At 38.7% G+C, this 17,185-nt stretch overlaps 1 protein-coding gene across 1 annotated transcript; it reads right to left on the bottom strand.

Annotated features, from left to right (window-relative positions):
* Window positions 1-3,565: 3,565 nt before the first annotated feature.
* LOC143909345 (modular serine protease-like) lies at window positions 3,566-12,649 on the bottom strand. The gene is made up of 14 exons (XM_077427278.1): window positions 12,510-12,649; window positions 11,477-11,525; window positions 10,214-10,404; window positions 9,925-10,131; window positions 9,070-9,237; window positions 8,868-8,986; window positions 8,610-8,789; window positions 6,810-6,978; window positions 6,525-6,743; window positions 6,012-6,066; window positions 4,920-5,122; window positions 3,905-3,989; window positions 3,787-3,828; window positions 3,566-3,695 (listed from the first exon to the last, which is right to left on the bottom strand). The coding sequence occupies exons 1-14, from the start codon at window positions 12,556-12,558 to the stop codon at window positions 3,692-3,694; spliced, it is 1,740 nt and encodes a 579-aa protein (XP_077283404.1). The 5' UTR covers window positions 12,559-12,649; the 3' UTR covers window positions 3,566-3,691.
* Window positions 12,650-17,185: the final 4,536 nt, after the last annotated feature.

The following is a 17,185-nucleotide window of genomic DNA, read 5'->3' as shown; positions in this document are numbered from 1 at the left end:
CGACATATACAGTCGTATGACAACGAATTACTAACACCCGCGTATTTACCCTATTTTGTGTACCTGCGCCGTCTTAAGTAACATTTTGGGTTGGTTTTTTTTGTAGACCATTCATTGTATCCTATTCTATGTATTTAGAGAAGGATAGGATGAGTAGTGTTTATACAAATAGTTTAAAAACCGAACAAGTGCAAATACACAGTTTGGCTTTGAAATTCGTTTGGTGTAGACGTGTGCTTTCACTGGGAGAAAAGTTAGTTTTGAAGAGATTTTTGCTTTCCTGTATATTATCGATATCATTGAAGTAAGTTAAAGTGTTTAAATTTTTTAAATGTGACTTAATTATTTGTTTAAATTGCTTGTGAAAAAAACCCCTTTCCTTTTTAGATGGGAAGAAATAAAGATTTATCTATGGAGAAAATCGCCAATATTTCCACATTATTAAATACTGGGAAGTATTCTATACGATATATTGCTAAAGATTAGGGGGTTAGAGTTTTCAGTGTGCATAAAATTAGCACCCAACTAAAAAGAGGTGAAAATCCTACGGTCCCCAAGCGTAAGAATTGTTGTGGCACTCGAAAATACGGTCCTCGAGTCGATCGATATATTATAAATACTGTTGAGAAGGATCGGTTTGCCACAAATAAAAAAATCCAGACAAATTTACGGGAGCGGAACCGAAATATCGACTCGGACAATACAACGCCGTTTCGCAGACGCGGGGATGAATGGCAGACAACTACTTAAAAAAACGCTTTTGACGCCAAAAATGAAGAAAGCCAGGCTCAATTTGGCTAATGAGCATCGCCACTTCACCCTCGACGATTGGAAAGGGGTAATTTAATTGAAATTAAATTATTTGTCTAATTTTTTTTGAATGAATTGAATTAATCGATGTTTTTAACATTTTTAAGGTTCACTTCTCTGACGAGTCGTCAATTCAATTGATGACACCGACTCACCAATACGTACGTAGGCGAGTCGGCAAGCGGTATAATGAGTCCTGTGTCATAAAAAATGTGAAACACCCGCTGTCACTCATGATTTGGGGCTCAATTAGAGCGGAAGGTCGGGGGCCATTGTATTTTGTAGAAGGGATGATGAATGCTTCGCAATATATAACGGTATTGCGATACACCCTATTGCACTCTATACAAAACAAAATTGACAAAAGGGATCGCCTGCACTTAATGCAATATTTTTGCACCCTGCCATAAAGCCAAAATTGTGAAAAAAATCATGTCCAACCACAATTTACCGCTCCTTCACTGGCCCGGTAATTCTCCCGATCTAAATCCTAAAGAAAATGTCCGGCATACCCTTAAAATGAAATTAAATAAGCTCCAATGTACCAATAAAAATATCCTAAAACAAAACATAATTTCTGTGTGGCAGGGAGATCCTGAGATAAAGTCAACCATTGCGTCTTGTATCGAGAGTATGCCCAAAAGAATAGCATCGTGTCTCCGAAATAAGGGTGGACATACAAAATATTAATAATATATATATATATGTTGTATTAATATTGTAAATAAACTATGTATAATCATTATAAACACATCTTTGTTTTAATTTTACGAACCTACTCTTCAATATATAGCTCTAAACATAGAATTTGCAAAATCCGCATGGTGTTAGTAATTCGCTGTCATGGGACTGTATATGTGAGCAGACATTTTCCGTAATGAATTTAAATAAAAGCTCCTTAAGATCAAGCATTACAGATCGACACTTATAGACAGTTTTAAAAATTTCTACTACCAAATTTAAACCTGATATACAGAAAATGTCGAAAGAAATTAAACAACTTAATCATTCTCATTAAAATTTTAACCTTATTATTTATGTGGTAGTCTGCGCTCATCATTGTTTTCATGATTGATTGTGATTTATGAGTGGAATTTTGATTTACTCTCTTCCATTTGGGCCTCACGGGGATGTTTTGTATTTGCAGTTGGTTCTTATTGATTGGAACTGGCTGTAGGTGCAAGGCATTCCTTATGTTATTGTTACGTAAGGGTGGGTGGAGGATCCAAGTAAAAGGCCAACAGTCGTTTCACAGCATTTATTGATGATTCAGGAGTTACACGCACTGTCACCGCTCAGTCCAGAATGACCTGATATCGCCTACGTACCGCCTTATAAGGGGTAGATCTCTCAGGACGTCTAATCTGTTTACCTACTGTATAGTCACGTATTCGGATATGTATTCCCACGGTATGAGAAGTGCAGTCATTGTTTAGCTTTCATGCACTTAGCTTGTCGCTAATCCCTTAAACCACTTACACCGGTCTCACGGTCTCTCAGGACGTCTAATCTGTTTACCTACTGTATAGTCACGTATTCGGATATGTATTCCCACGGTATGAGAAGTGCAATCATTGTTTCATGCACTTAGCTTGTCGCTAATCCTTAAAACCCACTTATACCAGTCGCACGGTATGCATTTAGTTAATCCGTTAACAGATATCCGTTACAGATAATCTTTGAACGGTCACACAGTCTCTGGGATTATATTCGCTTAATCCGCGGCGTACGTTACATTATGTTATATTTTATATTTGATATTTTTACGTATCTGCTATTGTAATTGCTATTGTTTTTTTATGATTATGTATAAATGTATTATTGTCTGTGTATTTACATATGTTTATATTTATTTTCATTTCTCTCTTTTCTTTTATAAGACATTCCCTTCTTTGTTGTTTTTTATAATTTGTAATTATTATTATTATTAGTTGTTTGTTTATATATGTTTTGTTTTTGTTATGTTTAATTTCTTTAGTTATTATTTTATTTCTTTTCTTTTCTGTTATATTTTTGACCATTGTGGCGCATTAGGAATTCCTGTAATACTACAATGGTCCAAACTTTTAATAAATAAATAAATATGCTATTTTGTCATACTTCTATTATTGATAAATGGTTTGAATAAAAACGATTTATCGCTAATAAGCTCTATGTCAGAAAGCTGTTCATATTCTTCACTAATACCTAGCCAAAAATTAATAACCTTATTTATTTCGAATTCAGTTTTTAAATGCTATAATTTGAAAGTTCAATCAAGCTCTCCTAAGTAGCTGTTCGAAAATGTTCATTATCAAAGGGGTTTGTTTGTCCAATTGTTTGCTTCTCAAGATCCCGAGACATACTATTCTTGTTTTCAGATAAGAAATTATATAAGTTTCAAATACATACTTCAGTTTGATCATTTTCGATACATATGTAGATTCCAAAATCTAATTTTCTAATCGTACTTTAAATTTGATCTGCAACATTACAGATCATTATCGAGCTGTTCTCAAGTGTAAAATTCAAGTACGCGGTAAATTTAAAAATGCACTCCAAAATCCATGCCAGATTTTCGATCATCAACTGTACATATTGAAGTCGACGATGACTAACTAAGATAATATTTATTAATTATATAAAAAATATTTTTAGTTTTATGATTGTAAATCATTCATTCCTGCATGTCCGCCATTACTGATTTCCGCGTACCACCTACCTTCAACCGCGTACCACAGGTTGGGAAACGCTGGCGTAGAAAATAAAAAAAAATATCGGTCAAGAACTTTTCTTTATTTTCCATAGATGTCACATAAAATTATCAGAATAAATCTATCTCGAACACGAGTAATAATTGCACGTTCGAGGGGGGGGGAGGAGAGTGGCTCGATATCCTTCTTCAGCTAGATGTCAATATTTTTTTTAGTAAATTAATAATATAAATATTCAAATTGTTTACATGTGTACATATATAAAACTAGCAAAAAAACGTACGGACTGATCTGCCCTGCTGCGGTGCAAGAATCACAACAAAACCTGAAATTAATTAGATATTATACATATATTACATCAAACAGGTCCTGTTTTTTTACAATTGAAAAACTTTATTTACCTTGCATAATATTTGTGAGAACAATATTTAGCCCTCACAATAAGTTGACAGTTTGCAAAGAATGGGTCATCTTCACAAATCGAATCTTGAATGAAAATAACTTTTTTAATTTTATAATCGAGTGACTAAAATTAGATCGTAATCAAATAACACGACTCAATTTAAATATATATGTATGAAAAAAAAAACTAAGTGTTCCAAATGATGATTAATCATGATCTAAGGTGAATTATTTGTCACATAATTTGCATCTGCGTATTTTTTTTATTAATTTATTTAAATTTTTTGTACCTCAACCGAAAGTAATAATTTTACTTAAAATCGAGGCTTATTATGTTTTTCTCAGAAACCTTTGAGTATGTACTTAAAAATTTATATCTAAAAGTTTAAGCTTAATACCAAAATGTATATAAAATTTAGGGAAAACCAGTCAATCGGAAGTGTTCAATTTTTTTTCCACTATTTTTTTCGATCGCTTTAATATAATATGTGTCCTCTTTAAAAAATTCCAGTATGATTCTTGTACCAATGTGATGGAAATAAAGAAAAATCATTAAATTTAATAAATCGGAAGTGGTATTTTTCCTTTTAGAAAAGTCAAAAATGCTGTGAACACACGAATTTTTCCACACTACTGAACGTATCAAGCTGGAAAATTATATTTGAATTCTTTATGTACCAACTTCTTGATAAGAGTTGACAAGGCTTTGGCTAGAATTCGTAAACCGTAGTATTTTTAAAAACAAGTAGTATTTTTTTTAAAACAATATTTCATTATTTTATTTTGACCTCTTAAATTATTTATGTATTCTTGATATTTTATGTTTATAATAAATTTTTGTTTGGAAGATTCTCAGAAATGAAATGGAAAAAGCTGTTTTTCAATATGTCTCTCATATGGTCTGTCAGCGTGTCTAACGATGACAAATAGCAACAAATCTCCTTGTGAATGTTGATCTTAAGACCTTAGTGGACAAATGAATGAAGGATTGGTTCAGATCGCGTAAATACTCACTGTTACATTGTACGTTTCTACTCCAAATGCCATCATTTCCACAAGTTGAGTTATGTGATCCATTCAATGTGTAGTTCACTTGACAAGTGAAATTCAAAACTGTCAAAACTTGCACTCTATCACCAGGAGATAATAGATCATTTCCAATTACATTATATGAGCCATTTTCCGGATACGGAGGTAGCACGCAATCAACAGGTATCCTTTTAAATGTAAACACATTAGCGCAATTAATTTAGATATAATGATTATTGTTTATTTAGTTGCATTTAATATTATATACTAGTGGTCCGGTGCACGCATTCGTGCACGAAGGTGAACGCCATTTTACGTCAATTGATCAAATCCACGCATGCGCATTATCGCTGCAACGATGTGTGATGTGGCGAATGCTTGGCCGTTTTTTATTTATAACTAGTGTTGTGCCTGTTGAATTTCAAAGGGTGGTTTCGGAAACAAATTGAAATCGGGAATTGGAACTGAAACAGTGATCGGTATCCGGAACTGAAAATGGAGTCCGTATCCGAAACAAAAAGGAATCCAGAATCCTGCAGCCCCCTGCAATCCCACCTCCCTGAAGAATTCCGCCCCCCTGGCGCCCCCCGCCACCACCCCCCGCCGCCATCCCCCCGCCGCCACCCTTAGACGCCGCCACCCCGATACTACCGCAAATCGAAATCGAAAAGGGTGGTAGTTCCGAAACGGCTGGTTTCGGAAAGAAATACGAATTACAAATTACGAAGTGATACGTCCTGTGCATCGCCGACTTCAGACCCCCCCCACTTCGCCGCTACCACACTACCCCGTTACCCACCTTGCATTTGATTTGAATCCCCGCGTCTAGAATACTCGGCTGTGATTGGTTCCCCATACTTGTCCACGTTCTGTCCTGTACATATTTACATCGCCTCGGTTTTTATATATATTATAATTAGTCACCAGGCACAGAAGGTACTGCGTATTGTTCAAAGGTTGTAAATGCATTGTTAAAGGTTTGCCGAACCTTTTTTTACAAAGGATTTACAACAATGGAACAATGGATAGCACTGTGACTATCCTACCTCTAATTATAATACTGAAATTTTAATTTACCCTGGCACGGGAGTTGTAGAAACTTCAGTTGTGAATAGTGCAGGTTCAACGAACTCTGTCAATTAAAAAAGTTATTAAATACCAGGGCTGTATATATAATTTTATAATATATATAATTTTAGTTATAATATACATATATAATTCTATATTATTTTTTTTCACTGAACAATGTATGCATGTGAATATTAAATTACTAACACGTGTTTGTGACGAGAGTTACTCGCCAATACTGAATATGCATATCCGATTGACAGTGTTACTATTATATATTTGTATTTTTCTCGTGTTAAGTTCAAATTGAAGAATGAACCGATATTTGACAAATCTTTAAAATTTTATTAGTTTAATTAAAAGTTAATGATTATAGGACTTAAAAGTATTTGAAACTATTTTTTATCGCAGTTGGAGTCGCGTTTTTTTAACGACTCCACAGCCCTATTAAATAAACAAATACATAACCATGAACTTGAAATCACCAACCACTTAATAAAAGTGTTCATGAAAGTGACTCACGGGAATATCTGTCGTAATTGTCGAATGCATCGAGTATGAACTTCCTATTGTTGTAGAGACTAGTTACAACAGTGCTGGAGTTGGCCAGGCAAGTATCCCTTGATGGTCCCCCAAGGGCCCCCGTACTGATGACACCTATCAGGTACCACCGAAAGGTACCTTTAATCGGAACTTTGACGAGTGAACCGCCACCACTGTCTCCGTTGCATAAGGTCATATCTGCAAAATCATAATCTGATAGTAACGGTGCAAAAATCAACTTTGCCAGCTCACTTTCAAGCTTACTTTTGTCTGCACCGGTGATGCAGATCTTATTTGTTGTCACATGAGGGATGAACTCTTCTGGAACACTTTTTAGGCAGTCTTCACGACCGATTACTTTTACATCTGCCCGCAATAGCATTTTAGAAGACGACCTTGTGTCTCCCTCCTTTGTAATTCCCCAGCCGACCACCTATAATTTACCATTTCTAAGTTGTTTGTGTAGTACTGTAATGTGAAGATTGGACGATCAGTGCTCGTTGACCAATGGGTGACCGACAATCATCGCCCAATCTGTGATCGGAACTCACAGACCACTCAAAACACTCAAAACTGGTACACGAGAAACACAAACTTGTCTTTAACTATAAACTTCAAGTCAAGATTGACAATTCATACAGAAACACTCTCAGTGAGACCAAACTCACGTTTAATTAATAATAATATAAGACAAATAGAATTATGTAAGTAGGAATAAATTAGCATAAATAGTCATTTCCTGAAGACACTTACACCATTCTAATAAATATAACAATTGCGGATAACTACTAAGCATACTAATAAGCTACCCATGTTCAGGGATGGATTCAGGGATGGCTACCTATGTACATGAAAAGAAGTGCAGGAAAACTCTATAAAAATTACGCAACCACTGGTATACACACACTAACATTAAGCTAATAAGTACCGATTTTTTAATTTATATTTATCATTATTACCTGAGTATTTATTGTAATTAATAAATTTACGATGTATTAATTAAATTTTCTACTAATATAAAAATATTTTTTGTATATTAGGGTTTCCAACTGATCTCTTTTTAAAAAAAACTTGTCCTCTTTTTTGACAAAATTCTTTTGTTTTCTTTCTTTTGTCAAATATCCTCAGAATATTATCTTTTTTTATTCAGCTGACTACAAAATATTTTGTAATTATTGAATTAGCATTTACCAACAATTAAAATATGATCTTTCCAATATTTATTTTTAATTTAAGAGTACTACATTTGTATATAATTACTGCTATATATGTATATAATTACTACTGCGTATGAATATAATTACTACTTCATATGTATATAATTTACGTTACACTGTTTTGTAAAATAAAACGCTTCTCAATAGACTAGATTTTTCTTATGTTAAACTGAACGTGAATGCACCAGCAAATATGAGATTTGAGATTTCAAGAATTAGTAAAATAATTCGCCTGTGGCGCTAAATATACAAATTGCTATTTTCTGACCATAATTTTTATAAATTTGAGTTTGTATTAAATTAAACTGGCATTTATTTCTATTTAAACCGTTTCGAATTTTTCGCATAAAATTAAATATTATTTTTAAAGAATGTCCTCTTTTTAACTTCTCAGTTGGCATCTGCATTAAATATGTATGTTTATTTTAATATCGCCCCCCCCCTTGAAAAATTCCTGTATCCGTCACTGTCCACGCTCCGCACATACATACATACATAATATCCAATTTTGTTAGATAGATATGTAGGTTTTGGAACTTGCTTCTTTTAACTATAAATAGTAATCGACCCATTTACGTGACGTCTATTATTTGTAATAACCAAATAAAAATAAATTTCCGCCACTCCCTTGTTTTTTATTAGACATGAAAAACTGACAACATATATTGGTCTTTAAATATTCATATAATAATTAATATAAATGTTTATCTTTTATTTATTTCAGAGTTTGGGAAAAACCAATCTATCGTCGGAAATAAACAGTGTCAATTTAAATTTGATATCTTAATCAAAAATACCAGGTTAATATAAACGGGTAGAGTATTAATATAATATTAATTTAACTAACTTTTCCTTGGAGCGTTGAAGTTAAAAGGTATTCGTAAAAATCTCCATCGTTGATGTCAAGACATGCAGCATGAACCTCATTACTAAATTCGAATGGGGTTTTTAAGAGCAACATGGCGACATCAAGCTGATAATAATCACGATTTCCAAGATAAGACCTCGGAATGTGAATAGCTTTCACCTGTAGAATGGAAATCAAACAAATTAAACAATGAGGTGAAGAGGTGAGAATATCGTGAAAATCTAAATGCAACTATACCGAAGAATTTTGAATGTAATCATATTGATCTTTTTCTTGATGATCCCATTGCCTGTAAATCTTCCCAGCTGCGACGGCATACAAATTTTCATCTCCAGGGAAATCGAAACAGTGTGCAGCTAACATATGTGCATATGTATGTATATACATAAATTAGAATAATTAAATACATACAAATTAGAACAATTCCACAGAATCTTACCACTAATGACGATGTTCCTGGTGATGATCGTACCACCGCAAAACTGTTCATATGTTCCATTATTTTTGTTATACTTATAGACACCTAAGTGCCAAGGGGAAAATTTACGGTGCTCTATTTGTCCTCCAATTACTAATCTAGCACCCACACCATTCTCTTGACCACAATCTGGTTAGAAAAACGCATATCTTCATTGAAATGTATGATAAAACCGCAAACGAAGAATGCGGACATGATAGAAGCACATCGAAAACATAATCGCACAACTAAAAATTTTATTTTTGTGTGTGCGGTTTTTCACACTTCTTGGACTAATCTCGCTTAATCAGTATTAATCGATTATACTGTTCGATAAATGACGACTTTTTTTTTGGTTCAGGGACGAGATATTACTTTTCTTATAGATCTATGCCCAATGAATACGAATCTGGTAATAAAAAATGTTGATTGGCTCGAGATGTGTTTTTTAAATCACGCGATTTTTCTATATCTTGGTGTTATTCGGTTGATCTCTCAAAATCTGTCAATTTTCTGTTCAAAATGAATATTGGAATATATAGTCGGGTATTTTATCTTTTATTTTTAGTACTTTTTAACTTTCAAAGTCGTCGTCCAGTTCAAATCAAAAGTCAAAAGTACGTATTTTCATTTGGGATTTTTTCCCAATGTTAATACTATTTTATATTGAGTATTTTCTATTGAAATATATTTATTGGGATAGTGTTATAGCCACACTATTTTTTGTTTTCGTTTATTTTTTATTTCGTTTTTTTCTATGTGCGCATTTTTTGGTTAATAATACAGATTTTATTGTAAATGTTTCTCTATTGAATATTTCCATCTTGGGTAGCTTACCGGGAGCGCATTCGTTCAAAGCTTTGTCCCATCGACCCTTTATACATGTCAACGTGTTGAGCTGTCTATTTGTGTATGTTGTATGATGTGGTTTGCAGCTAAGATTGACAATGGTGCCGTTTTTCATCGGTTTGCTGCAATTGACATAATCTCCTCTGAGGGCACAGGTGAAATCAACCGTTAAAGATCGCGGAGGTTCGCATAACTCTATAACACACAGACATGTCATGTTTAAATATGCATATAATGCATTTTATCCAGACACACATATATTATTGATGGCTCTCACTCGTGCACTCCATATAAGAGTTCCAGGTTCCATCTGGACGACAGTAGAGGATTTCACCACCCGTTTTTGAATAAACGTCATCGCAGAAGTATGTGAGGACCGAATAATGGCTAATATTTGAAGCAACGGATACAGTTTTACCATTGATCAAATAATATCCATGTTCAAGTCTAGGGGGAGCAAAGCAATTCCTAAAGCATACACAGGTTTTATTGAATTGGATATGTCAAGTACATATATATGTATAGGTACAATCGATGGTCTTTTCTACATTTCATGTGAAGATTATTTTTTGACTAGGTATACCTACATATATCAGTGGTGGGTTTTTTTTAATCAGTTGCCAAATGGAGGAAAATAATATTTAAATAATTCAATTTTAATCTTCTGATACATCTGAATATATATGTATGTACATATGTATATAAACAGAAGATTTTCGAATTTTAACGATTATAGCACAATAATTCAAATGTATTTTCTCACTTTTGCAATTTAAACTTGACCCAATTTGTAATACTTTTAACATAATACACGTATAAAAATTCATTTTGAAACAGAAGATAAGATACGATTAGTGCTTATTTCATTTTAATGTCAAATTAAGTTATATTTTAATCGAATTATTTATTTATTATTTATTTATTTTCTTATTTTAAATGTTTGAGCTTTTCTTTTTTTTACCTATATGTGAAAATTATTAATGGTTTACTTAACATAATTATATTTTTTTTACTATCAATCTATGTAACTTAATAAACTGTAAATTTTCCAAATAAATAAATAAATAAATTATATTGAAAAAAAAATTAAGAGTAACCCATGTATTTTGTATGTACTTTGCTTCTACATAGCTCAAAAATTTCCAAGTTATTTGACAAATTGATTTCGTGGGAAATATTATTTTGGTATTAGACTATTTTCTTCATTAAAATTATAATTTATTTTTAACAATAATATAAAACAATTATGTAATTTACAAATATTCGCATGTCAAACAAATTTTTCAAAATGCTTCGTGGGTTGTATTTCTTCAATCAAATAACAGATAAAATTAAAATAAAATACAATTTGCTCGAAACGTTGCATTTTTGCGCTAAAATAATATTATTTAAATAACATATTGCCCAAGGGAAACTATAATATTAATCAATAGCAACAAACATGGGTTCAATGATAAAAAAATGTTATTTACTCCTCCACATTTGACAGACATCTATGTATACATATATATGTTATAAATAATACATATATACTATTTACCTAAGAAGTGAAGATCTATTTCCTTCTTCCCAGATGTTTGAATTTGAAGCTGAAATAATTGAATGAGGTTAAGCCAGGTACTTTTATTATTTATTGTATATAAAATTAAATGAATTACATACAATGAATAACTTCGGCCAATTATCGACATATCTCAGAATAAATACAAGGCGTTTGATTTTTCAACAAAATATAGATGTTTTCTCCGACAATTCATAATGAAAATATACGCATAGATTATAATCGAGAAATGGTTTACACACAATTAGTTACGCAGATTTAAAAGGGTTTTTGAGGGAATACGATTTGAGTCAAGTCGTGTGAAAAATGCTGGTAAAACTAATTAAAGACAATATTTTAGTGTTTGCATATGTATCCCTTGAGGGTAGATACACACAATTCGTTGCGCAGATTAAGAAGGATAATGATATTTGGGGGAAACATAATTCGTCTCGCAGATTTGAGAAGGGTTTTGATTTTTGTGAGAAACACAATTTTCACACAGATTTAAGTGTCGTGGGAATAATGCAGAAAAGCAATAAAGTTAATTAAAAACGATATTTTTAGTGCTAACATATGTGTCTTGAATGTATCGAGAAATGGTTGATTAGATGCACACAATTTGTCTCGCAGGGTCGTGAGAAAAAAAAACAGCTAACATAAAACAAATAAAGACTTATGTAGACGTAACAGTGTGTAGTCGCTCTAAAAATGGGAACAAAAGTTGTTCCATTTAAATTATAATATTTAAAAATGATTTTACAAATATCAAGTTGCACACATCTCTTTCGGTGATCGAATAAAATCGTATATAACAATTCAAATACGAAAGAACCCTACACTGAAAATCACAAAAACCGTATACAAAAATCCATACACCAAAAATTGCCCACGCGCACACGGTAAAAAAGCGGACGAATTAAAAGTACAACATTTTCCTATTCACTTTTTTCCATGTGGGAGTTTTTCCGTATACGTTGTCATCACAAAACCATATATTTCATATGAACGTCGTAAATAAATCATAAGTCACCTGATAACAGAAGCAGCAATGGGAGAACAGACAATGTACTCGACACCATGACTATTTATTTCTGGAGCTGAAGATGAATAAATTGAATCGCCTTGTAAATCTGCACTAGCAATTATATTTATCATCATACATATGTATATAAAACAACATTTGATAACATTTGACCTACAAACAAAACTTACATGTGTAGATATAAATTTCATATAGAAAACTGGCCCAATTATTTTGATGATATTGTAACGTTACATAGAGAGACGCCCCGTAGACCGGTGACGTCATGGTGACGCCGACCAATGGTGGAGTCGGGCGTTGCGGCCAATGGCTACACCCGACTCCTTGACCAATGACTATACGGGTCATAACGTGCATGCGCTGAGCGCTGAATATTTATAAGTATGGTGCGCTCTCGAACGGTGGCATTCGGATCCTGACCTCCACCGGACGAGCAGCAATAAAGACCTGGAACCTGCCTGCGTGTTTTCTTGTACCTCGACCTGACTCCACTTACCTTTGAATACTCTTCACTGGTGTCAGAAGTGGGATCTACATGGTTGAGACAAGGAGCCACAAAGGTGCGGATTCGGGGTCTTCATCGCTGCCGGAAGAAATGGAGCCGAATCGAGAACAAAGCCCTGGGGAGCTGAGCAACGGAGGACGGAGACGGGAGGAGCAGAGGAGCCGGGTGTCGAGGAGCCGGGTGCCAAGGACACCGGAGCCGAGCTACAAGGAGCTAAGCCAGGGAATGGCGAGCTGCCAAGAGCAGGTCCAGTCCCTGCAAAACACCTTCGCCACGTTTTTGCAGTCCTGGGAGAAGTCTGCGACACCAACGCAGCCGAAAGCCGACGTACATCCAGAACCACCGAGGAGATCAGAGGTATGTTACGAGGACAGGCGGACCACACAGCGAGACACGTACGGGGTGCGGCAACATTCCCACCGGTACGACTACACCACGTTCGACGGTACTGAACTAGCGGCGAACTCCTTCACGTACCCCAGTCTACGGGCCAAACTTGGCGCGCTCCGGATCACCCCGACTACAGCGGACGTGATAACCAGAGCCGACGCAACACGACAAGCCGTCATCTTCGAAGCGAAGGAACAACGTTCGGCACAACCAACGTCGAGAACAGTACGTCCCGACGCGGGAGCGTTCAGACCATCTCGACCGGCCGTGCGACCCCCACGATGGGTGTCATCGGACCAGACAGCGCGACCAGCCACTACTACTCCGACGTGCTGGAACTGCGGACAAACGGGACACATTAGCCGGTTGTGCCGCAAGAAGAGGGTCCGGAAGCTGGAGCCAACGAACGACGAGGATGAAGACGACGAGGAGGAGGCGGCTTCGGGAAACGAGCAGTGATCGGCCTGTTACGGGTCAGACCGATCACCGGTGCACGCAAAACACCCGGAGTGAACAAACTGGACGGCAGCGGCACGGCCGGCTCGTTTGTCGTGAAAGGAGAGATCGGAGGCGTGCCGTGTCGAATGGTGGGGGACACCGGGGCGTGCATCACGGTGATCAACCCGGAACTGTTCGCGAAGATCTCTCCTAAGGATTACACCGTCGTGAAGGGCCATTACAGCAGAGCGCGGCAAGCGGCGGGCCAAACCATCAAGATTCACCGATGGATACGGGTGACCCTTAATCTGCAGGGCGAAAAGTTTCCGTGGAACGTAGCGGTGGCGGATATCCAGGATCCCATATTGTTGGGACTGGAAGCACTGAGACATGTCCGAGCTACGTTCGAGTTGGGCGGAGAGGAGAAGTGTATCATCAGGGGCGTGCAACGCGAGAAAGGGAAGAAAAACGCACCTGCTGTCAAGAGCATCCGCGGGGAAGTACCCCACCCGAAGATCACGGCGTTACTCGAGAGGGCCGATATTCTGCCAGAAGAGAAACGGCGCCTCGAGACCATGATTCGGGAAAATCGGAAAGCGTTCGCCCGGGACGAGAAGGACCAAGGAAGGACCACCAAGGCGGTCCACACCATCGACGTGGGAGACGCGAAGCCGATGAAACAGCCGCCGAGAAGGATACCGCTAGCACGGAAAGAGGAAGTACGCGCTATGATCGACGACTTACTGAAGCAGGGCGCGATAGAACCGGGGCACGGGCCGTGGGCGTCACCGGTAGTTCCGGTCGCCAAAAAGGACGGGTCGCTAAGGATGTGCGTGGACTACCGGAAACTGAACACCGTCACCAAAATAGACTCACACCCCATCCCGAGGATCGACGACACTTTCGACCAGTTGAACGGAGCGAGCTACTTCAGCACACTGGATCTGCAGAGCGGATTCTGGCAGGTACCGGTCGCCCCGGAAGACCGCGAGAAGACAGCGTTCGTAACAGAGTTCGGTCTGTTTCAGTTCAAAGTGATGCCATTCGGGTTGTGTAACGCGCCAGCGACGTTCGTACGGTTAATGACAAAAGTGGTCGGTGACATAAGCAATGTCCTCGTGTATCTAGACGACATTATCGTGCACAGCAAAACTTACGACGAACACTTGGTGCATTTAAGCAATGTGTTCGAACGGATACAGGCAGCCGGCCTTAAATTGAATGCAGACAAGTGTCGATTGTGCTGCCGCGAGGTCGAATTTCTGGGACACCGAGTGTCAGCCGAAGGAATTTCGACAGATCCGAAGAAAGTCCAAACCGTGCGGGACTGGACGACTCCGAAAACACAAACCCAAATGCGCAGCTTCCTGGGACTGGCCACGTACTACCGAAATTTTTTGCGCAATTTCGCCGAGATCGCGAAACCACTCCATCAGCTAACGGAAAAAGGGCGCGAGTTCAAGTGGACACCGACGTGCGAACAAGCGTTCGAAAAGTTGAAAGAAGCGCTGACTACCACGCCAATTATGTCGTATCCCCAGCCGGGAGAGCGATATGTGTTGGACACCGACGCCAGTCAACATAGCATCGGTGCAGTTTTGTCTCAAGTTCAAGGGGGGGTGGAGAAAGTGATCGGGTATTTCAGCCGGACAATGAACAAACCCGAACAAAACTATTGCGTGACCCGAAAAGAACTATTGGCGGCAATTAAAGCCATTCAACAATTCCACCACTACCTATCGGGCTCGAAGTTCACGTTACGAACCGACCACTCAGCGTTAACGTGGCTGAAGAACTTCAAAAGACCGGAGGGCCAGTTGGCGAGGTGGCTGGAAATTCTGGGCCAATACAACGTGACCATCATTCATCGACCGGGGATAAAGCACGGGAACGCGGACGCACTATCGCGAAGGCCGTGTACGGAAGAGTGTCCCAAATGCTCACGCGCAGAGACAACCGATCAAGAAAACGACTCGGCCCGAACGGAACCAGTAGAACCCGCAGAACCGGAAGCACGAGTAGCCCTCGTAGGGATCTTGCCCAACGAGATGACAAACTCGACGATCGACAAAATCGTCGAGTGGAAGAACGCCGGAACGAGACCACCGTGGGAAACAGTATCTGCTGAGGAGCAGGAACTGAAAATACTGTGGACCCAATGGGACGCATTGGAGGTGGAAGGCGGTAAGCTGTACCGGAGATGGGAGAACACCGCGGGAACACGTCACACAAAGCAGCTGGTGGTGCCGACTGAGAAGATACCCGAAATCATGTGGGAGATGCACAACGCGCCCACGGGGGGCCACTTCGGTATCAATAAAACGTACCGAAACGTGCGCCAAAAATATTACTGGCCGACGTGTCGAATCGACGTCACCCAGTGGTGCGAACGATGCGCACAGTGCGGGGCCCACAACGGACCACACCGAAGGAATCGCGGGGCACTTCAACCGTATCTTTCGGGGACGCCACTACAACGAATGGCAGTCGACATTCTGGGTCCACTCCCGGCCACCGAACGAGGAAACCGATACATACTGGTGGCCATGGACTACTTCACGAAGTGGCCGGAAGCGATTCCACTACCGAACCAGGAGGCAGAGACCGTAGCAGACGCCCTGGTAGAACAAGTGTTCACGCGGCTAGGCGTCCCGAACGAGCTGCACTCTGACCAGGGACGAAACTTCGAGTCGAAGTTGTTCCGTCAGGCACTGGACCGGCTGGGCGTACACAAAACGAGAACAACACCATACCGACCTCAGTCCGATGGAATGGTCGAGCGACTCAATCGAACCATGCGGGCGCACTTGACGAAGTTCGTCAACGACGAGCAGGACGACTGGGACACGCTGGTTCCGCACTTCCTCATGGCATATAGAGCGGCCCAACACGATGCGACAGGAGCATCACCAGCAGCCATGATGTACGGACGAGAACTGCGCATGCCGGTGGACCTACTATATGGGGGCCCTCCACCAGACAGCGAACCTCAGGATCCACACCGATATACCACGAAGTTGACCGAAGACATGGCCAAGGTACATCGGTTCGCCAGAGCCCACCTCCGGATGCAGAATAGCCGTATGAAGACGCGATACGACGTCCGCAGAACCGAACCGGCGTACGAAACAGGTGACCGAGTATGGCTGTACAACCCTGCCAAGACTCCAGGGCTTTCACCAAAGCTGCAATCGCTGTGGGAAGGACCGTACACCATAGTGACCAAACTTAGTGACGTAGTTTATAGGATACGCAGGGAATTCGACGGCTCAAACCGATTAATGGTGGTGCACCTGGATAGACTCGCAAGGTATAAGGCCGTCGAATATTG

This window comes from Arctopsyche grandis, chromosome 3 (genome assembly GCF_051622035.1).
Source record: "Arctopsyche grandis isolate Sample6627 chromosome 3, ASM5162203v2, whole genome shotgun sequence".
Taxonomy (NCBI): Eukaryota; Metazoa; Arthropoda; class Insecta; order Trichoptera; family Hydropsychidae; genus Arctopsyche; species Arctopsyche grandis.
Note: the sequence above shows the minus strand (reverse complement) of the source record. Positions and strands in the feature narration are given on the sequence as shown.